Source organism: Zingiber officinale, chromosome 9A (assembly GCF_018446385.1).
Source record: "Zingiber officinale cultivar Zhangliang chromosome 9A, Zo_v1.1, whole genome shotgun sequence".
In the NCBI taxonomy this organism is placed as follows: Eukaryota; Viridiplantae; Streptophyta; class Magnoliopsida; order Zingiberales; family Zingiberaceae; genus Zingiber; species Zingiber officinale.
Genome location: NC_056002.1, coordinates 44,941,375 through 44,965,253, shown reverse-complemented (window position 1 = coordinate 44,965,253; position 23,879 = coordinate 44,941,375). Strand labels below are relative to the sequence as shown.

Sequence of the window (23,879 nt, the reverse complement as noted above, 5' to 3'; positions counted from 1 at the left end):
ACATCAAAGATCTTTGTTTAGTGGACCAAAGGAGAGAGAAAATCATTCTATGATTGTGCACCATGACTTTAGATGACCAAAGGTTGGTCTTTATTCAACTAGGTACACCATGACTTTAGATGACCAAAGGTTGGTCTTTGTTCAACTAGGTAAGTGATTGTGTATGTTTAATCAGCTAACTAGATGAGAGGAAAAACTATTTGTGCCTAAGATTGATGTCTTTCATTGACTAAGAGTTTACATTTAGTTGATTAAGATAAATTATTCGATCAACCAATGGAGAGAAAAATAATTTGATTAGTATGAAAACATCAAAATTCCAACATGAGGTTGAGTGAATGATTGGCCAAACTCTAGTATAAGTTTATATACCCACCACTTTTGGTTAACCATATATTCTAGGGGTTGTTTTTTTAATCGAGGTATCTAAGTTTTGCCGGATTAATCTTAAAGGTAGATAACTTTTCTTGTAGTTCATCTACTTAGTAAAATTTGAACATAACTTATATATACTTAGAGGTCGAAATTTAAAATATACATCCCTATTAAGATTTGAATTTTAATCCTCTTATTTATTTATTTAAATGTTTTACCATTGTACCACACCCTAAACATCAAAAGTCTTTGTTTAGTGGACCAAAGGAGAGAGAAAATCATTCTATGCTTGTGCACCTTTGTTCAACTAGGTAAGTGATTATGTATGTTTAATCAACTAACTAACTAGATGAGAGGAAAAAATATTTGTGCCTAAGATTGATGTCTTTCATTGACTAAGAGTTTATATTTAGTTGATTAAGATAAATTATTCGATCAACCAATGGAGAGAAAAATATTCTATGCCCAAGCACAACATCTTTGACCGTCTAAGTGACCAAGGTGAACAATTTAATTGATCAAAACTTAGAAAACTCAAAATCCTAAATTAAAAAAATAATATTATGAAGACTTAAAAAATCTTTATTTATATGATATGCACCTAAGAAAAATAATTTCCTTAAATACTTAGTTTTTAATATAATTTAATACAAACTAAGTCTATGTTCAAAATTATCAATGCTCAAAACCAAGTCTATGTTTTAAATAATTTTTAATTTTAAAATTTATTTTTTAATGTTTAGATTGGGCTCTACTTGTGGAATGGGCTCAATCTGAGTCCTTGCCCAGGTCCAAGCCCGGCCCAGTTTGTTGACGTGTGCTTTTGTACGGCAGATATCGGGCTAAGCCATTTCTGCCCAGTCCGACCCAGAGCCAGATCTGATCAACTCGGTCCGGTCTGGCTTGGCACTGTCCAAACCAGGCCTGGTGTGGCAGGATCCCGGGCACGACCCGATTCGCTACCTTCGTCTCCTTTCTCATTCCCCTTCCCATTTCGCTGCCTTCCTATACAACTGCCCGCACCGGCGCCGCCGCCCTAAATCGCCTTCGCTTCCCCTCTCCATCGCCCTTTCATTTACCCTTGCGTACTCTCTCGGCGCTCTCTTCTAAACAAGCGATGGCCTGGTGGATCCACCGTGGACTCCGCAGAGCCCTTGTTCCGCGAGGCCTCAATTCTTCGTCTCCTCTTCTTCGCCCGCCGGCGGCCTCCTCGCCCTATTTTTCATCTCTTCAGAGCAGATCCCAGGAAAATGCCGCCCCTGAGTCTGGGATCGGTGGTAGCACAAGTAGCAAAACCGCTTCTTTCCGCTCTTCTCTGAACCCGACCGAGGTCGCTAAGTTCGCTGCCATTGCGGAGACATGGTTAGTGTCATATCCCTTTTTTATATTGTGTATTATTTGTGCGATATATTGCCTTGTTTCCAATTGTTGTGGAATGGTATCCATAGAAATCTCTGCCAGTAAACACCATTCCCGATGACACTATTGCTGCTAGTTTGGTGTTTAAAGAGCTCAATTTGGGATTTTGCAACGAGTAATATTCAAAATAAATATTTGAAAAATCTACTGTTTGACGAGAATAATGTCCTTGACGAATAAAAATGTCTGTCAAGAAGGATAAGAAGGATAAGTAAACATTTTAGCCTGTTTATAGTAAGTATAACTGGACTGTTACTCTGGGAAATTTATTTCACTTATAATTCAGTGAATAAGAGCCAAACTTTGATGGAATTGGAAGGTGAATGGATACAATCTGGATTCTGAGAACTATAACTCTTGCAACATATCTCTGATTTGGCTACTATTTTTGTCAACTAGTTCTTGTTGGTATAGGATAAGTTACCATTATTCCTGTACTAATTTTGATGTAGTTTATTTATTGGTTAAGTAACTTTTTGATTTGATACGTAAAATATATAGAGTATATTAGTTCAATAAAGTTGTAGTTGCTCTTTTGCTATGACATAAGAGATTGTGAATCATCTTCAGAATGCCTACTTTTATATTGATTAAATAGTCATTAGGATTTGATTATCTATTTAATTTTATTTCAAATGACAAACTAAAGGAATCTAGTAATATGAATTTCTCAAGGATATAAAAAACTAACCGTATTATTCTCAAATGGAGTACAAATAGACAATAAATTTTGAAGAATCCAATATAATTTCAATCTACAGCAAAAGTAAAGCTTATAGCTGCAAATTCACAGTAGGATAACTGAGCGCAATTCCCAGTAAAAGTTATGTAACAGAATAGCATATCAAAGAGAGTAGTCCAAAACGAATGCAATTATAAGTTATAACATTATTCATGCAAGAGTTAAGTGACTAATTATTACAATTACTATAAGTTTTAACACATCTTATTACATGAAATTTCATTAACTGCAAAATTGATTTTATTTTAGATTTCAGAAAAAAAGTTGTAACAATCCCTATTGCTATTATCAAAGAGTTATACTGATGCTAGTAAAAAATTATGTGTTCTGATACTCAACTCTAGTTAATTTCCTTAGATATGCAAACACATTTCACAGAAAGCTAATGCACATCTCCAAGGGATCTTAACTCTTAAGTAAACTGAGCAGGAACTGAACCAAATAGAATGGGCCATCCTTACAGGAAGCTTCTTTGTTTTGTTTCATTTTCTATTTGTGTTTTCTTATTCTATGTTGTGTTTTCTTATTGTCAGTTCATATTTTGGTACCTGTGATTGTACTTTATGATCTGACTATATAAAACTATTTGCCCATGAAGCACATCCCATGGAAGAAAGCTAAGCATTATTTAACATGTTAAAGTCATCATTTGTTTCTCTTTCCCAGGGATATTGAAGTCTAATCTACTTCAAAAAGCACTTTGACATAATTTGGCCTTCTTTCGAGTACATGAAGTAGACTAATTGACTTAAAGTAACCATTTTACCAGTATATTTAAAACTGTGAGAATACAACTGAACTTGCTTCTGGTGGTTACTAATTTTGGTTTATTGGCAAGGAACATGCAGGTGGGACTCTCAAGGCCCATTCAAACCATTGCATTTGATGAATCCTACTCGTGTATCATTCATTCGCTCCACACTTTGCCGTCATTTCAGGTTAGTTTTAAAATATTAAATTTTGCATTATGTTACTTTGTCTGATTACAAGTTGATTAGTTATATTGTATAACACACAATGTTTAAATTCTGAGAGGCATTTTATTGCTTGTATTTCTTATTTCTTAAGTTTTGTTTGAAGCTTTTAGATGTTTGGTTACATAAATACTGTGTTTTTGTGTTATGGTAATAATTAACCTAGATGCATACTATAATTCTTAGGCCAGCCATATTTCTTGAATCATATTGTTTGAACAAATGCTATTCTCACTGCATAACCTGCTCTTACTGATAGAGCTAAGAGTTTGCAACTAGTTGCTCTAATTTACTAGCAAACATAATTGGAGATAAGATAGCATTATTTTAAACTTATATATCAACATGCCCTCAAGACTGAAGACTGAAATATGATGATTCACTTAAAAAAAATGTCTGTGTTAGTATTATGTTTGATAATCTACATTAGTTGTGTCAAATATATGGAGATTTTCTGGGGATGGTGTATAAGTTACAATTTAATTAGTTCTTGGATTGCTTTTTGCACAGAAAAGAGAGAAGTTCAAAATTTCAAATAATGTGCAGAAAATCATTTCTTATAAGCCAATACCATTATCTTAAAGTATAAATGGTACTGACTAATAAGATATTCTCATGTTTTGAGAAGATATCTTTTTTCAATGATGAAATTTTCCCTTTTGACTATTTTGCCTTGATATTTACTAAGATATGCTTATTGGCAGGAAAGATCCATTTTCTGTTAGGCCTTTTGAAGGTTTAAAAATTATTGATGTTGGATGTGGTGGAGGCATCCTCTCTGAGGTATCTTCTTTTTTATATGGAGATAGTCACTACTGCTAAAGAGATGCAGCATCATGTCCATTGTATTTTACTATGTAATTGTTGTTTCTTCAACTTTGACTCTGAAAATAGTCACTCAGAAATTATTTCATCTAGGAAAAGTACCGTATAAACTACAATTCATCAAATGCCTAGTTTTTGAAGATTCATTTAGTGATGAGTTATGTAAATACATTCTTGAAACTAAAGCCTAAACTAAATATAGTTGTGGTATATTTTTGAGTGTTAAAACTTTTAGGTAGGATATTAGCTAATCTATTTAGGTCACTGGTTTATTAACTTATAAGAGTAAGAGGATGAAAGAAGAGAAGTGAAAATTTGGAAGAAATAAATTTCATAAAGCTGATGATAAAATCAGTAAACACAATATTTAGAGCCTGTTTAATTTGTCAGTCTATACTGGACAAACATTAAATTACTCTCTTAATAGTATAATTCATTAGTACTTGAAACTTCAATGACCTTTTCATATGCATAAGAAATGTAAGATGATGGTTTCTATATCCTATATAGTATTGAGCAATGTAGAGTGTTCTATAGTTCATAATGATTTAATACATCTAAATCCTATATCAGTATGAAATTGCTTATAGTTTATGCCAAGTATTTTCCTAGAAAGATAGAGTATTAAAACGTAAGATGGCGAATATCTTCTAAAGGCTCAAGAAGAGAATCGCCTTCTTATTTTGGAATATTTTTAATATATTTCAATTTCATTAGTCACATTCCATATGCAGGTAGAAATTTGAAATAATAATATATAAAGATTAGTATCATTGTTTTTTTTCTTCATGACGCTAGTTTGTCCCTATAACATAAGATCATTAATTCCATCCTCTTTTGTGCAGTTTTTGCATTTATGTACTACTTGTTTTGATTATTCCACATGTGGTTAGGAACTATTGAAGAAAATTATGTAAAGTTGATTCAGTAATCAGTGGAAATCCAGTAGAAACATAATCAGTATCACTTGCTAATTCATGTTGTATGTCTCTTGATTGAACTTGGATTTTAAAATGGTGTATTGTGTGATTTTTGTGATGCTCCTTTGTCTTTGCAGCCTCTTGCAAGGATGGGAGCAACTGTCACTGGCATTGATGCTGTGGAAAAGAACATTAAGATTGCTGACATTCATGCTGTATGTTAATTCTTGCATTCATCAAATGTCTATATAGATGTATTCAAGTTAATGTTTCCTATGTAGTGAAAACAACCATTTGTGACATTTTATCATATGCAATATTCCTCCTTGTTGCACTTAAATGTCATGTTGTTGCAATTTGAAGATCTATAATGTTAGGATCGGTTGAGCTAGAGGGGGGGTGAATGGCTCACTTCGTTTTCTTGATCTTTGATTTTGCACAGTGGAAACTTGAAGCCAATGCTAACTCCGGTATTTACTTGGTATCCACCTCCTCAAGGAGGTGACTAGTCCAAGGATCCACGCCACTCACCACACTTCTATCCAAAAACCCTCCTTCTCGGAATTACACCGAAGGTGGAGAAACCTTACAACACTTACAATACTTCCTCTCCAAAAGGAAATAGCTCACACTCACTACAATGAGGAAGAGAAGAGATTTACAAACTTGAAATAGCTTCTTCCTTGTGACGTGAGATTTGAAAGCTTGGAGAGATTGAGAGCTTTAACTTCCAACGTTTGAGAGATCTTGAGCACTTCAAGGATTCTTCACACAAGAGCAATAGAACAGTATTTTTCGTTTTTGGATGCTTATTCCTCTTTCTTCCAGCGTTTTAAACATTAAGAAAACTAGCCGTTTCTCACGCTGCCGTCACCGTGAATCGATTGAGATTATGTCCCAATCGATTCACAAGTATCCGTTGGAGGTCATTGCGTCAAGATCAACGGTGCAGATTCTTTTATTTGACTTGGATCGATTGGGGCAGAGTTTGAATCGATTCAGCCGCTTGCTCATGAAATTGCAGCTTTGTGGATCGATTGGCCGATCGATTCAATACCTTGAATCGATCGGTTGATCGATTCAGGATGATTCTGTGCTTCGCACAGAATGTTCATAGATCGATCGGCTGATCGATTCAATACCTTGAATCGATCGGTTGATCGATTCAGGATGATTCTGTGCTTCGCACAGAATGTTCACGAATCGATCAGCTGATCGATTCAATGCTTTGAATCGATCGGCTGATCGATTCAGAAGGGTTCTGTGCTTCGCGCAGATCCTTTCCGATCGATCGGCCGATCGATTGACTTACCTTGAATCGATCGGCTGATCGATTCAAAGGCATTCTGCCTCACAGCCATGTCTGAATCGATTCACCAATCGATCTCTGATAGTGAGCCTAACACACATATAATCTTGTGACCTGCAGGAGCTTCTTTTGCCAAGAATCCGGTCCCCGACCTTCTCGGACTTCTCTTGCATCTGGTCTTCTGACCTGCAAGAAACCTTTTTACCAAGAATCCAGTCCTCGACCTTCTTGGACTTCTCTTGCAACTGGTCTTCCGACCTGCAAGAAACTCCTCCTGTAAACTCACAATGCATGTTAGTTCCAACGTATTAACCTAAACTTAAATAATTGTCAACACATTGAAACTTCCAGGGCATGATTGCACCAACAATCTCCCCCTTTTTGATGTTTGGCAATCTATTTAAGTTTAGGCTAACTTTCAAAATATCATAATGATACAATGATAGATAATGATTGCAACAACGCTGAAAATCATCTAAATTAAACATAAGCAATAAACATGAACATATTTAAGCAGTAAGCTTGATTTTAATTATCTTAAGCGTAAACGTCAACATATATCTCCCCCTTTGTCAAAAATAAAAAAAACAGAACTCCCCCTCAATAAGTGCACGAGGCAAATACGATAAATCCGAGGGGTGCTCCCCCTAAAACACATATATCCACAGAATAGAACAACATTGAAATAGAGACATATATATATAAACAAAATGAAATACATCATAAGAAGTATATCATACATTCAAAAAGAGACGAAGTTCACACAAGGACTCCATAACAATAACCATCCATATAGCATACAATAACATGTCATAGCGGGACATAGAACTCGATAAGATCATCGCCCGAAGGAGGGGGATCAGCAACAGCAGCAGGAGGAGGAGCCGAAGTAGTAGCTGGAGCAGGAACCGCCTCAGTGTCAGCACCAGCCGTATCCTCAGCCTGGGGAACGGGAGCAGTGGAGGGAGCAGACTGAGACGGATTACCCGTCACCCAGGAGCTCACTAAATCCACTAATGTATCCATGGTCGCCTGCATCGAAGTCTGTCGATGGACCATGGTCTCCATCATGGAACGCAGGTCGGCTACCTCCATGGACAACTCCTCCAGTCGAGTGTCGACAGTCTCTTCGAATGTCGGAGAAGCCGGCTCGGGAATATCCTCCTCAGCATCATCCGCCGCAGGGACCAAGGCCTGTGCATCCCCCCTGTGGCGAGCCCGGGGTCCCTCACCAAAAGCACGGCCATCGAGCCATCGAACTCCTGCTGGACCACCAATCAAGCCCGTCTTCTTGAAAGAGCGGGAAGAAATCCGAGAATAAGCCACGGTCATGTGCTCCAGCCGTCCCCGGGAGACATCTATCTTCTGGGACTCCAGCCAATCTGTGATAAGATGCCCGAAAGGCATATGTATCGTCTGCTGCACGGGCTGGGTAAAATGAATGATGCAATGAAAGATGTTCAGAGCGATGTTGATGTCAAGGGAATGACGAATGACATAGAGGGCAAACATGTGAGGAGGTCGTAGAGCGGCTAAGGCACGAGAGACAATGGGGAAAAGACAGTTGATGATCACTTTAAACAAGGCATTGTTTTCAGCCGACAACTCAAGCGAAGAAAATTTTGTGATTTGAGCATTTGGCCCATCCGGACGAGGACGACCAAAGAGGAACTGATGCATGGATGCAATGCTAATATGCTCAAAAGGTGGAGGCAGCTCATCGGGAAGATTGGGATAAAAGACAAAATCATTGTTTGAAGGTAGACAGTCGAGATAAGATCGAAGAATCTCATAGGAGAAGTCCAAGCTCCGTTTCGCAACACGAGTGCGATAATTTACACCATCTGAAGTGTGTAAATTATTATAAAATTCGGAGACAAGACCTACATTGATATCCCTCTCACAGGTCAACAAAGAGTCAAGTTTAAAGTGCTTGAAACGGTTATAGGTATCAAAACAGGATGTCCTATAGTATTGCAAATCAACTGATCTAGGGGTTATGAGTTTGAAGGCGTGTTTGCTAAAGGCGTGCTGCATTACAGCATTAGGAAATCTTGGATCAGTAGGAGGTTGAGGACGGGAAGGAGGAACGGATGATCCTTCGCCCGATTCACGAACCTTTTGTTTCTTTCTGTGGGATAGAAAAACAAACACAAGAGATGACACATGGTTTGACAGTGAACGGGAAGGATATGCAAAAATTCAAGGGCAATGCAGATAATGCAATGCATGAGGGATAATGCAATGCACAAAGACACACAAGAACCATATAGATTAGGTCAAATATATGAGCAAAATAAAAAAAAGAGTAGAGCAAAGAAATTTACTTAGGGTTAGGGTTTTGAGTCCGCATGTTGTGTGAGGACGCGGTGACTAGGAAGAAGGGCTGCCCAATACGTCGAGTAGAACTGGAAGAGAAGTGGAAGAGCTCCCCTTCGCCGGAGAAGCACGCCGGAGTGAACGATCGAGGCAGACGAAAGAGTCGCCTGGGAAGTCGCCTAGGGCAAGACAGCGTCGAGAGAGAGAAAAGGAAGAGATAGAATAAGTGGATCGATTCGGATTTAGGGGTTTAAGACGGGTTTTAAGGTCTCGATCGATCGACCGATCGATTGAGAATAAGTGAATCGGTCGGTCGATCGATTCACGACGCTTCTGTAAGAATGTGAACAGGCGGCTCAATCGATCCAACGATCGATTCAAACGGGATGAATCGATCCATTGATCGATTAAAATGCCTTCAGTGAAAATCGAATAACGTTGTCCAATCGATCCATTGATCGATTGAAATGGTCTGAATCGATCCATTGATCGATTCAGATGCCTTCTGGAAAAATTCCAGTACGCGTTCTATTCATTGATCCATTCAGACGATCTGAATCGATCCATTGATCGATTCAGATGCTCTCTGGAGTGAAACGTGAACCTCCCAATCGATCGACCGATCGATTGGGAAGTCGGATATTTCTGCATTTCTGAAAACCTTTCAGATCCAAGATTTGGAAATGCACAAATAATTGTATATTCCTCTAAAAATCACGAAATTTGGTGTAAATACTATTCATGTCTCATATTATCAAGGAAAAATAAAGGTTGACAAAAAGCGACACTCCCTAGATAAGATTTACACAAAATAAAAAATTGTTGAAAACATCAATGATTCGAGTGAGTCTTATCAAGGTTTCAAAAATAAGTATGGTGCCTATGGTGATTTTAAAAATTTCCAATCATAATCGTAGGGCAACGTACACATGATTTGTACACGTGCTTTTCCTATGATTGGACAAATGAATGTTTCATATGAAAATCATTTTTCTTGACCAAAATAATGCATCATAACAAGCATTATGATCAAAATAAATGTCCCTAACCTCTCACCCCCATCTAAATCACATTAAGAGGACAATCCTATGTTTTTGTGAGAGGCACAACTGAAGGTGAATAAAACTTAAAGAGCTTTACTTATGAAGTGATCATGGAGGATATGATTTAATCAATACAACACATTCCCAATTCCCTTCTAATAAAGCTAAATTCAACTTCGGGAAGAGGTTTGGTGAAGATATCGGCTAAGTTTGATTTTGATCCAACATAATTTAAAATGATATCACCTCGAGTTACATGATCACGAATAAAATGATGTTTAACCTCTATGTGTTTCGTTCTTGAATGATGAACGGGATTTTTGGTTAAGTTGATTGTACTCACATTATCACAAAGAACTTGAACATTGTTGTAGGTAAGTTTATAGTCTTCTAGAGTATGAGTCATCCACAATAATTGTGATACACACTCTCCCATGGCAATATATTCCGCTTCGGTTGTGGAGAGAGCTACACAATACTGTTTTCTACTTGACCAACTTACCAAAGAAGACCCTAGAAATTGACAGCTACCACTAGTGCTTTTGCGATCCAATTTGCATTCGGCATAATCGGAATCGGTATAGCCCATTAGGTCAAAAGTTTCGGTTCTAGGATACCAAAGGCCAACATTTTGAGTCCCCTTGAGATAACGAAGAATTTGCTTAACGACACTCAAATGTGACTCCTTGGCACAAGATTGATACCTAGCACATATACCTACGACGAAAAGTATATCCGGTCTACTAGCCGTGAGATAGAGAAGACTACTTATGATACATCTTGGAGTCAACTTCTTTCCCCTCAATGTCTTTATCCAACTTAGTATTTGTGGCCATGGGGGTAGATATTTCCTTTGCATTTTCCATCCCAAATTTCTTAAATAGCTCTTTGACATATTTGGATTGATGAATGTAAATGCCTTCTTTTGTTTGCTTAATTTGTAATCCTAGGAAAAATGTCAACTCACCAACCAAACTCATTTCAAATTCACTCTCCATGTGATTAATGAATTCATTTAAAAAATCTTTATTTGTGGAAACACAAATAATGTCATCTACATATACTTGGGCCACAAACATATCATTACCACTATTTTTCAAGAATAAAGTAGGATCAATTTTTCCTCTATGAAACCCTTTTGATACTAGAAATGTTGACAATCGTTCATACCAAGTCCGAGGAGCTTGTTTTAGTCCATATAAGGCCTTTTTAAGTTTATATACATGGGTTGGACACTCCAAATTCTCAAATCCCGGTGGTTGCTCAACATATACTTCTTCTTTTATAACACCATTTAAAAATGCTGATTTTACATCCATTTGGTACAATTTGAAACCCTTGTGGGCGGCAAAGGACAACATCATTCTAATTGACTCCAATCTTGCTACGGGTGCATAAGTTTCATCATAGTCCAACCCTTCTACTTGATTGAAACCCTTAGCGACCAATCTAGCTTTGTTTCTCACCACTATCCCTTTATCATCAAGTTTGTTCCTAAAGACCCATTTTGTATCAATAATTGATTTGTTGTTAGGCCTAGGAACTAAATCCCAAACTTGACTTCTCTCAAATTGAGATAATTCATCTTGCATTGCTAAAATCCAATCCGGATCAACCAAGGCATCATCAATGGTTTTTGGTTCTATTTGAGATATTAAGGCAACTTGACTTCCTTCATTTCTAAAGTAAGATCGAGTTCTCACTTCTTGAGTAATGTCTCCTACTACTTGATCTAAGGGATGATTTACATGAATCATAGTAGGTCTTGAGTCTTGATTTGTTATAATTTCGGGTTCAAGTGGCAAAGGTTCATTTTTCTCACCATCACTTTCTTGATTTTCTTCTCCTTGATGATTTAACTCATTTAGTGTTAGTTTCTCTAACTCAAATTGTAATTCTTCATCGTTTGTTCTTATAGAGTTCAAAGAAGGATTTTCTTCAAATACAACATTTAGTGATTTTTCAACTAGTTTTGATCTTTTGTTGTAAATTCGGTATGCCTTGCTATGACTTGAGTAACCTACAAGAATCCCCTCATCCGCCTTAGCGGAAAACTTTCCCAAGTGATCCTTGGTGTTTAGAATATAGACCTTACACCCAAATACTCTAAGATGCTTAATTGTAGGTTGTTTACCAAACCATAATTCATGAGGTGTTTTTCCTAGAAACCTATGTATTAAAGTTCGATTTTGGACATAACAAGCCGTATTAATTGCTTCGGCCCATAGGAAACTATGTAGTGAATATTCATTTAACATGCTCCTAGCGGCCTCTTGCAAAACCCTATTTTTCCTCTCAACAACTCCATTTTGTTGAGGTATTCTAGGGGTTGAAAATTCATGTTTATATCCTTTTTCTACATAAAAATTAGTGAATCTATCATTTTTAAACTCACCTCCATGATCACTTCTTATTTTGTTTATCTTATGAGCCTTTTCATTTTCTACTCTATTACAAAAAGCAATCAAGGTATCTAGAGTTTGATCCTTATGTTTCAAGAAAAACACCCATGTATATCTAGTGTAATCATCCACAATCACAAAGCAATATCTACTATCATTTAAAGAAATATATTTACTACTATCAAATAAATCCATGTGAATGAGCTCTAAAGCATTTGAGGTACTTACAACATTTTTACCTTTATGAGTAGCTTTGGTTTGCTTACCCATTTGACATGCATCACATATTTTGTTTTTTTGAAACTTCAACTTTGGCAATCCGTGCACCAACTCCTTCTTTGAAAGATTTTTGATATTCTTCATGTTGGTGTGAGTGAGTCTCCGGTGCCAAAGCCACGTCTCTTCTTCTTTGGACATGAGACACTTAGCAAACACATTAGTAGCACCAAATAGTTCAACTTGATAAATATTCTCTCTTCTATGGCCTGTGAGAATATTGGTGTTTAGTTCACTATGCTTGATTAGGCATTGAGATGAGTTGAACTCAACTCCATAACCCAAATCACATAGTTGACTAACACTCAAAAGATTAAAGACCATGCCTTTCACTAATAACATATTTTTTATTACAAATTTTTCCGAAATTCTAATATCTCAATTCCTATAACTTTTAACTCACCACTATTACCAAAAGAAACGGTACCTTTACTTTTGTGTCTAAATGATGAAAATTTTGATGAGTCCCCCGTCATATGCTTAGAGCATCCACTATCTACGAACCATGTTGTTGGATGCTCCCCCTTCTCGCATGTCTGTTTAAACACAATGAACCAAATGTTTTGGTACCCACACTTTGGGTCCGGTAGCATCAATAACAAATTGCTTGGGTACCCAAGCTTGAACAACCTTAATCCTTGAAGCATGGTTTCTACTAATTAGAGACATGAATTTAACTTCCTTATCTTGTGATTTAAAACCTAGTCCCGCTTTGTTGTACACGCCTCTTTGAGCTCCTAGAATCATGTCTAAGTATTTTGAGCTTGAAGTAAATTTTTCTAGAGCACATCTAAGATCATCAACTTGTGATTTCAATGATACATTTTCTTTTTCAAGATCATCAACATCACTTTTGTCATTTTCATGAAGCATGCAACTTTCACATGGGACAATTTCATTTTTGAGTGATTTCAATTCATTTTGCAATCTTTTAACCTTCTCTTTTGATTTAGCTAGTGCATTGGTTAAGCATGCAATGGTGGCATACATCTTATCAAGTTTGGGAGAAATTACCTCATCATCACTAGATGATGACTCACTTGAAGACTCCACATCTTCTCCATGACTATCTTCATCTGCACTATCTTCTACATGGCTTAAGGCCATGAGAGCCATGTGCTTTGAGCTCTTCCTTTCATCTTCTTCCGATGAGCTTGATGACGAGTCATCCCATGTGGCTTTCAACGCCTTCTTCTTTTTCTTGATCTTTTCCTCTTGCTTCTTCAACTTTGGACACTCCGTTTTGTAGTGCCCCTTTTTCTTGCATTCATAGCAAATTACATCAGTCTTATTCTTAGAATCCACAAGAGATTTACTTTTTCTCTTCTCATCATTGAAGATTTTCTTAACATCCTTCTTGTCAAACTTCCTTGAATGTCTCATCATTCTTCGAACGAAGTTTGCCATTTCACTTGATGATAGCTCTTCATCACTATCACTATCACTATCTTGTTCGGATTCTAAAGATGACTCCTTCTTCTCCTTTTTCTTTTCCTTGTGCTTCTTTTTGCTCTTTTCACCTGCAACCAAGGCTATACCTTTCTCCTTATGGCTTGTGTTAGCTTGCTCATGCAATTCAAGTTCATAAAATAATTCATCCAATTTCACTATTGACAAATCCCTTGAAACCTTATAAGCATCCACCATGGATGACCATAAAGAGTTTCTTGGGAAAGATTTTAAAGCATACCTTATGAGATCTCGGTTCTCCACACTCTCTCCAACTGAATGAAGACCATTTAGGAGTTCCTTGAATCTCCCATGTAGTGAGCTTACCGTTTCTCCATCCTTCATGGTGAAGTTTTGAAGTTAATTTATTAACAAATCTCTCTTTGTAATTCGTGAATCCTTGGTGCCTTCATTTAGTTCAATAAGCTTATCCCACAAATCCTTGACACTCTTAAAAGGTCCAACTTTGTTGAGTTGTTTCGAGCTTAATCCACATTGAAGAGTCACAATCGCCTTTGCATTTGCTTGAGCCTTCATTTTTTGTTCAACAGTTCACCTTGATGACTCAAGCATTTTTCCATTTTCAGTTGGCGCCATGAAACCCTCCGTGATTGAGAACCACATATCAATTTCGGTCATAAGATAGTGTTCCATGCGGCTCTTCCAATAAGCAAAATTGCTACCTTCATAGAATGATGGTCGTGAAGTACTATGTCCCTCCTTCATTGACATCTTGTAGTTCTTTAACTTGTGCTTTCTTGACAATGAATCCTCAAAAGCAAACCAATGTTCTGATACCACTTGTTAGGATCGGTTGAGCTAGAGGGGGGGTGAATGACTCACTTCGTTTTCTTGATCTTTGATTTTGCACAGCGGAAACTTGAAGCCAATGCTAATTCCGGTATTTACTTGGTATCCACCTCCTTAAGGAGGTGACTAGTCCAAAGATCCACGCCACTCACCACACTTCCACTATCCAAAAACCCTCCTTTTCGGAATCACACCGAAGGTGGAGAAACCTTACAACACTTACAATACTTCCTCTCCAAAAGGAAATAGCTCACACTCACTACAATGAGGAAGAGAAGATATTTACAAACTTGAAATAGCTTCTTCCTTGTGGCGTGAGATTTGAAAGCTTGGAGAGATTGAGAGCTTTAACTTCCAACGCTTGAGAGATCTTGAGCACTTCAAGGATTCTTCACACAAGAGCAATAGAACAGTATTTTTCGTTTTTGGATGCTTATTCCTCTTTCTTCCAGCGTTTTAAACATTAAGAAAAGTAGCCGTTTCTCACGCTGCCGTCGCCGTGAATCGATTGAGATTATGTCCCAATCGATTCACAAGTATCCGTTGGAGGTCATCGCGTCAAGATCAACGGTGCAGATTCTTTTATTTGACTTGGATCGATTGGGGCAGAGTTTGAATCGATTCAGCCGCTTGCTCATGAAATTGCAGCTTTGTGGATCGATCGGCCGATCGATTCAATACCTTGAATCGATCGGTTGATCGATTCAGGATGATTCTGTGCTTCGCACAGAATGTTCATGGATCGATCGACTGATCGATTTAATACCTTGAATCGATCGGTTGATCGATTCAGGATGATTCTGTGCTTCGCACAGAATGTTCACGGATTGATCGGCTGATCGATTCAATGCCTTGAATCAATCGGCTGATCGATTCAGAAGGGTTCTGTGCTTCGCGCAGATCCTTTCCGATCGATCGGCCGATCGATTGACTTACCTTCAATCGATCGGTTGATCGATTCAAAGGCATTCTGCCTCACAGCCATGTCTGAATCGATTCACCAATCGATCTCTGATAGTGAGCCTAACACACATATAATCTTGTGACCTGCAGGAGCTTCTTTTGCCAAGAATCCGGTCCCCGACCTTCTCGGACTTCTCTTGCATCTGGTCTTCTGACTTGCAAGAAACTTTTTTACCAAGAATCCAGTCCTCGACCTTCTTGGACTTCTCTTGCATCTGGTCTTCCGACCTGCAAAAAACTCCTCCTGCAAACTCACAATGCATGTTAGTTCCAACGTATTAACCTAAACTTAAATAATTGTCAACACATTGAAACTTTCAGGGCATGATTGCACCAACATATAACTCAAGCAAAGAATTCACTAAAGTGGATAGTAAGGAATAAATATATTTGTATGACCCTTTTCATAATTAGATATTTCCGAAGGACACGCTTAATTTTTATATGAAAAATAGTGAACTTGATCAAGGGCTTCATGAAAGAAATACTGATCTTGCTCGAGGTGCAGTAGTAGTCAAAGAAGAGTTGGCTTGAAGTGGAAATCATCAGCATCATCAGTAAGCCATGCTTATCCTAACTGCTTGGGGGGCATTAGTAATAGTATAATGGATAAATATTCGTCCTGAATTAAAGCATCAGGAATTAAATTTTAGGGTATAGTTTTTTTCACGATGTCAATGTCATTCTCTCTTGCAGGTTTAGCTATACTTTTGTCAGTTTTGTTTCTTTTATATCTTAGAATCTTTTTCTCCTCTTTTCTTTGGATTTATGTGACATCTTTTTAGTGTTTTCACACATCAAAATATGCTAAAATTCACCAGATATAACTAGTCATTTCTTCATCTGGTTTTCCATCATAATTATTCACACTCGATAAAATATCAGATCATTCATTTTTAAACCAAACATATATGTAGATGTAGTGTCAATCCTAAGTAGTCTGAGATACTCAATTTCTTGTTGTTATTATGTATGGAGATCTAATGCTGTCTTTGTTTCTTAACTTAGATTGATTAAGTATGACATATTGATATGGCATAATACAACTTGTAGTAGTTTCCATTTATTTGGAGTAGCTTACATGAGTACTAGCATACAACAACAGAATAAAAGGGAAAAACTAAAACACTACAAAACAATGTAAAATTAGTTTTACGTAATTTCTTCAATTACTTTAATTATTCTTAATGTGTTTATGATGTTTGACTTTCTTCAGGCTTTAGATCCACTGACATCGTCTATTGAATACCATTGTACAACAGCAGGTACATTCTCTTCGTTGATTCCTTGGTAGATTTTCTTTCATGATGTTGCAATTTAAAGTCACTGATGATGTTGTAAACTCTTTGTAGCATAGTTGTGAAAATGATAATTACCCTTTAAATTAATTAGGTTGCATTAACTTACATGTATACGACACATTTTTCTTGTGTGACTCTTCCTCTCCCCTAGAAAATGAACATCAACTCCCTTAGTCCCTTGCAAACTTATTTCATTTATTTTCTCTCAGCGTGACTCTTCCTCTCCCTAAAAAAATTAGCATCAACCTCTCCCCTCCGACTTATTTCACTGTTGATTTTTGCACCACTGTGGCTGGTTGAAATCAACACCATTGGTGTTGATTTTTAGAAATGAGCACCACTAATAATTTTCGAATACCATACACCTATAGTTTTCCTATGATCTTGGGTGACAAAATTCAAATGATTATTGGTTGCAATTTCATTCATGCAATGAACGGGGGAGTCAGAATAGAGGGAAGTATTGTTATCTTTTATAAAAATCTAACAGTTGTAAACACTCTTCCTACAGCAGACACACAAGCGGCAATACAAGAGCTTGACCTTGATGAGGAAAAATATTTACGAATCAAGGAGGTGGTATTCTATTCTATCAGATAATCTTCACAAACTTTCTCTGAATAGTTTGGGCCTTTATTGAAAGAGTTCGAACAACAAGGATATATATTAGGGAGAACCCATTACAACATTGAGCCAAAAATAAGATTTTGTGTTATTTAGACATCAAGAATCTAGACTTTATCATTGAGGACCAACCAATCAAGCATCTAACTCCAACACTGAAGGCTGCTTTCACGAAGCATATTGAGGCATTACTTAAACTTAAAGTTATACGACCAAGTAAAAGTCGTCATCGTACTACTGCAATTATTGTAAATTCTGGCACAACTATTGATCCCCTTACCGGAAAAGAGAAAAAGGGCAAAGAAAGGATAATCTTTAATTATAAGCGACTTAATGACTTGACGAATAAAGACCAGTATATCCTGCCAGATATTAATACAATCTTACAATAGGTAGGCACAATTTCTATATATTCCAAATTTGATTTAAAAAGCGGTTTTCATCAAGTAGCAATGCACCCAGAGTCCTTTGAATGGACTGCCTTTTGGATGCCTGATGGACTTTATGAATGGTTAGTTATGCCCTTTGGCCTTAAAAATGCACCTGCAATTTTTCAGCGAAAAATGGATACATGTTTTAAAGGCACCGAAGACTTTATAGCAGTATACATAGATGACATATTAGTTTTCTCAAAATCAGAACAAGAGCACGCAAAGCACTTGAAGATTATGCTTTCCATTTGTCAAGAAAATGACTTGATTTTGAGCCCAACTAAACTCAAAATTGCAGTTCTAGAAATAGAATTTCTAGGTGCTGTATTGGGAATTCGGCAGATTAAGCTCCAGCCCCACATAATCACAAAAATCACTGAATTCCAAGAAGAAGACCTTATGACCAAAAAGGGGATGCGTTTATGGCTAGACATTCTTAATTATGCAAGGAATTATATTCCCAATTTGGGTAAGCTACTCGACCCTCTGTATGCAAAAACAAGCCCAACTGGTGACAAGCGAATGAACTCTCAAGATTGGTTATTAGTAAAGAAAATCAAAGACATAGTTCGAAATTTCCCTCAATTAGAGATACCTCCCGAAGAAAATTTTATTATTCTTGAAACTGATGGGTGTTCAGATGGCTGGGGAGGAGTTTGCAAATGGAAAAATTGTAAGTTCGACCCCCGATCTTCAGAAAAGGTGTGTGCTTATGCTAGTGGCAAGTTCTCACCACCAAAGTCCACCATTGATGCCGACATTTATGCTATAATGAATTCGCTTAAAGCATTGAAAATCTACTATCTTGACAAAAGGGAATTAATCATTCGTATTGATTGCCAAGCGATTATTAGTTTTTTTGGAAAGACAACAACCAACAAACCTTCAAGGATTCGTTGGTTGACATTCACAGATTATATAACCAGCACCGGAATTCCTATTACATTTGAACATATTGAAGGCAAGGATAATTTACTTGCAGATTCTTTATCCCGACTAATTACTTGCCTTACTATTTCAGAATGGCTAGAAGCAGTTCTAAATGGTCTGGGGTTAATCCCTCAGGCTCTCCTGGAAGTCCAACAAGCACCAACACTGAAAGCAGAGGAGGCTCTTTCGAAAGCACTCAACAATCTCTGCCATTGGTTGAACAATACCAGCAGATGCTCAAACGAAAATACCCTATTAGCCTTGAATCTGATAATCAAAGACGTGAAAATCTGCACCAATTACAACAACAAATTGCTGTCCAAGCACAAAACACGCTTCAACAACTACGTATAATACATATGTTAAAAGTAAAGGAATGCAAGTCTCTGAGTACAAAATATAATTGGTGGCATGACTAAAGACAAAATCTGCACCAATTTTGATATAAGTACCTTCCGTTCCCTGTACTTCCACTGCATTCCGTTTCATTTTGATATAAGTACCTTCCGTTCCCTGTACTTCCACTGCATTCCGTTTCATTTTGATATATATATCAAAATGAAACGGAATGCAGTGGAAGTATAGGGAACGGAAGGTGGAAGTAAAAGGATAAGAATTTAAACACTTACTTAAATTACAGACGCTTCTTACTTCAGGGGACTCTCAGACCGTGAGGCTTCGATGATTAAACAAGTTCCTCTATTCGTCTTATATAGAAAAAGAGAAGAAAGCCTCGGGTGCTCTGTGGGCCCCATCGACAAGCTTTTTCTCTTATCCGATAAGATCGAATATATGAGGTGTCCTAACTTTACCTATGGACAAGACGTAAAGAAGGATTAGATTCCTTCTTTTACAACATACCTTATGGACAGGACGTAAAGAAGGATTAGATTCCTTCTGCACACTTGGAAGGAATATATTCCTTCCTTTACAGCACACTAAAGCACACAATATATTCTTTACAAAAGTAAACTTTAGACTTTGAAATTGGATATTCGTCGAACCGAATCGCTCAGTAGATATGTTGTCTGTTCCAGCTGTTGATCAATTTGTCTTGTAGCTGGTAACCAATCATGCCACCAATTATCTTTTGTACTCAGAGACTGACATTCCTTTCCTTTCAACATTTGTATTATACGTAGTTGTTGAAGCGCGTTTTGTGCTTGGACAGCAATTTGTTGTTGTAATTAGTGCAAATTTTCGCGTTTTTAATTATCAGATTCAAGGCTGATAGGGTATTTTTGTTTGAGCATCTGCTGGTATTGTTCAACCAATGGTAGAGATTGTTGAGTGCTTTCGAAAGAACCTCCTCTGCATTCGGTGTTTGTGTTTGTTGGACTTCTTGGAGTGCCTGAGGGATTAACCCCAGACCATTTAGAATTGCTTCTGGTCATTCTGAAATAGTAAGACAGGTAATTAGTCGGGATAAAGAATCTGCAAGTAAATTATCCTTGCCTTCAATATGTTCAAATGTAATAGGAATTCCGGTGCTGGTTATATAATCTGTGAATGCCAACCAACAAATCCTTGAAGGTTTGTTGGTTGTTGTCTTTCCGAAAAAGCTAATAATCGCTTGACAATCAGTATGAATGATTAATTCCATTTTGTCAAGATAGTAGATTTTCAATACTTCAAGGGAATTCATTATAACATAAATTTCGGCATCAATGGTGGACTTTGGTGGTGAGAACTTGCCACTAGCATAAGCACCCACCTTTTCTGAAGATCGGGGGTCGAACTTACAATTTTTCCATTTGCAAACTCCTCCCTAGCCATCTGAACACCCATTAGTTTCAAGAATAATAAAATTTTCTTCGGGAGGTATCTCTAATTGAGGAAGATTTCGAACTGTCTTTGATTTTCTTTACTAATAACCAATCTTGAGAGTTAATTCGCTTGTCACTAGTTAGACTTGTTTTTGCATAAAGAGGGTAGAGTAGCTTACCCAAAATGGGAATATAATTCCTTGCATAATTAAGAATGTCTAGCCATAAACGCATCCCCTTTTTGGTCATAAGGTCTTCTTCTTGGAATTCAGTGATTTTTGTGATTATGTGGGGCTGGAGCTTAATCTGCCGAATTCCCAATACAGCACCTAGAAATTCTATTTCTAGAACTGCAATTTTGAGTTTAGTTGGGCTCAAAATCAAGTCATTTTCTTGACAAATGGAAAGCATAATCTTCAAGTGCTTTGCGTGCTCTTGTTCTGATTTTGAGAAAACTAATATGTCATCTATGTATACTGCTATAAAGTCTTCGGTGCCTTTAAAACATGTATCCATTTTTCGCTGAAAAATTGCAGGTGCATTTTTAAGGCCAAAGGGCATAACTAACCATTCATAAAGTCCATCAGGCATCCAAAAGGCAGTCCATTCAAAGGACTCTGGGTGCATTGCTACTTGATGAAAACCGCTTTTTAAATCAAATTTGGAATATATAGAAATTGTGCCTACCTATTGTAAGATTGTATTAATATCTGGCAGGATATACTGGTCTTTATTCGTCAAGTCATTAAGTCGCTTATAATTAAAGATTATCCTTTCTTTGCCCTTTTTCTCTTTTCCGGTAAGGGGATCAATAGTTGTGCCAGAATTTACAATAATTGCAGTAGTACGATGACGACTTTTACTTGGTCGTATAACTTTAAGTTTAAGTAATGCCTCAATATGCTTCGTGAAAGCAGCCTTCAGTGTTGGAGTTAGATGCTTGATTGGTTGATCCTCAATGATAAAGTCTGGATTCTTGATGTCTAAATAACACAAAATCTTATTTTTGGCCCAATGCTGTAATGAGTTCTCCCCAATATATCCTTGTTGTTCCAACTCTTTTAATAAAGGCCCAAACTGTTCAGAGAAAGTTTGTGAAGATTGCCCGATAGAATAGAATACCACCTCCTTGATTTGTAAATATTTTTCCTCATCAAGGTCAAACTCTTGTATTGCCGCTTGTGTATCTATGTTTACAACTGTTAGATTTTTATAAAAGGTGACAATATTACCCTCTATTCTGACTCCCCCGTTCATTGCACGAATGAAATTGCAACCAATAATCATTTGAATTTTGTCACCCAATATCATAGGAAAAGTATAGGTGTATGATATTCGAAAATTATTATCTCCAATAGTCATCCTTCCTTGCTTCAATTTCAATCTTGCCGTTTGTTGAGAATTAATACCAGAGAAATGTACCAGAAAGGGGTTTTCTTCAAGTGCTTTACTTGGTACTGAATGCTGATCTACACAGCAAGTTGTAGCTCCAGTATCTAATATAGCCTTTAAAGTGAATTTTGGAATACCTGGTGTTTAAAGTAAAACCTAGAATCTCGTGTCTCTTTAACCCCCACGAGTTAGGCCTTTATATAGGAAAGTAGATATACACCAAAAGACACAAATACCCTTTTACTTATTCTAACACTCCCCCTCAAGCTTGAGAATATAGATCATATATACCAAGCTTGTTACATATGAAGTCAATCCGGGGTCCTCTAAGTGATTTAGTAAATATATCTGCTAGCTGATCATTTGAGTTGACAAAACTAGTAGATATTTCTCCGGATATGACTTTCTCTCTGACAAAGTGACAGTCAACTTCAATATGCTTTGTTCTCTCATGGAAGACTGGATTTGAGGCAATATGCATAGCAGCTTGGTTGTCACATATGAGTGACATTTGTGTAACCTCTCCAAACCTTAGTTCCTGAAGCAACTGTTTTAACCATATAAGTTCTTGACTAGCAATAGCCATAGCTCGATATTCTGCCTCTGTACTGGATCTTGCCACAACATTTTGTTTTTTGCTTTTCCAAGAAATAAGGTTACCTCCGACAAATATACAAAATCCAGAAGTGGACCTTCTATCAGAGGGAGATCCTGCCCAATCTGCATCAGAATATCCTACGACTTTAGTATGTCCTTTGTCTTCATATAAAAGACCCTTTCCTGGTGCTCCCCTGATATATCGAACAATCCGAGTCACTGCATCCCAATGTTCTTTGCATGGAGAGCTAAGAAACTGACTTACTACACTCACTGCAAATGAGATATCCGGACGAGTAACAGTAAGGTAGCTTAGTTTCCCTACCAACCGCCTGTACCGTTCAGGATCTGAAAGAGGCTCCCCCTGATTTGGTAGGAGCTTGACATTAGGATCCATGGGATTGTCGACTGTCTTTGAGTTTAACATTCCTGTTTCTTCCAGAATATCCATTGCATACTTCCTTTGGGATATAATGATCCTATCTTTAGACTATGCCACTTCTATCCCTAGAAAGTATTTGAGTTTGCCAAGATCTTTTGTCTGGAAATGTTTAAAAAGATGTTGTTTCACTTGTGAAATTCCAAGATGATCATTACTTGTGATGACAATATCATCAACATAAACCACTACATAAATGCAACCAGTAGATGAGTGACGATAAAAAACAGAATGATCAGCCTCGCTTCGAGTCATGCCAAACTATTGAATTATGGTACTAAATCTACTGAACCATGCTCTGGGTGACTGCTTGAGACCATATAAAGATTTCCGCAAGCGACATACAAGACCAGAAGACTCCCCCTGAGCAACAAAACACGGAGGTTGCTCCATGTAGACTTCCTCGAGCAGGTCACCATGTAAGAATGCATTTTTGATGTCCAACTGATGAAGGGGCCAATGGTGAATAGACAGAAAAAGACGCACGGAAGACATCTTGGCAACAGGAGAAAAGGTGTCGCCATAATCCAATCCAAATACCTGAGTATAGCCTTTAGCGACAAGACGAGCCTT

The 23,879-nt window shown here is 37.3% G+C and overlaps 1 protein-coding gene across 1 annotated transcript in view; it reads left to right on the top strand.

Annotated features, from left to right (window-relative positions):
• The first annotated feature begins 1,321 nt into the window (after positions 1-1,321).
• The window catches only part of LOC122019877 (ubiquinone biosynthesis O-methyltransferase, mitochondrial-like), a 38,312-nt gene continuing 15,754 nt past the window's right edge, over positions 1,322-23,879 (top strand). Inside the window, exons 1-5 of the mRNA XM_042577464.1 lie at positions 1,322-1,737; positions 3,385-3,474; positions 4,215-4,293; positions 5,393-5,470; positions 17,043-17,091. Of these exons, the coding sequence (XP_042433398.1) occupies positions 1,493-1,737; positions 3,385-3,474; positions 4,215-4,293; positions 5,393-5,470; positions 17,043-17,091 (541 nt within the window). The 5' untranslated portion in view covers positions 1,322-1,492. The remainder of the gene's footprint in view (positions 1,738-3,384; positions 3,475-4,214; positions 4,294-5,392; positions 5,471-17,042; positions 17,092-23,879) is intronic.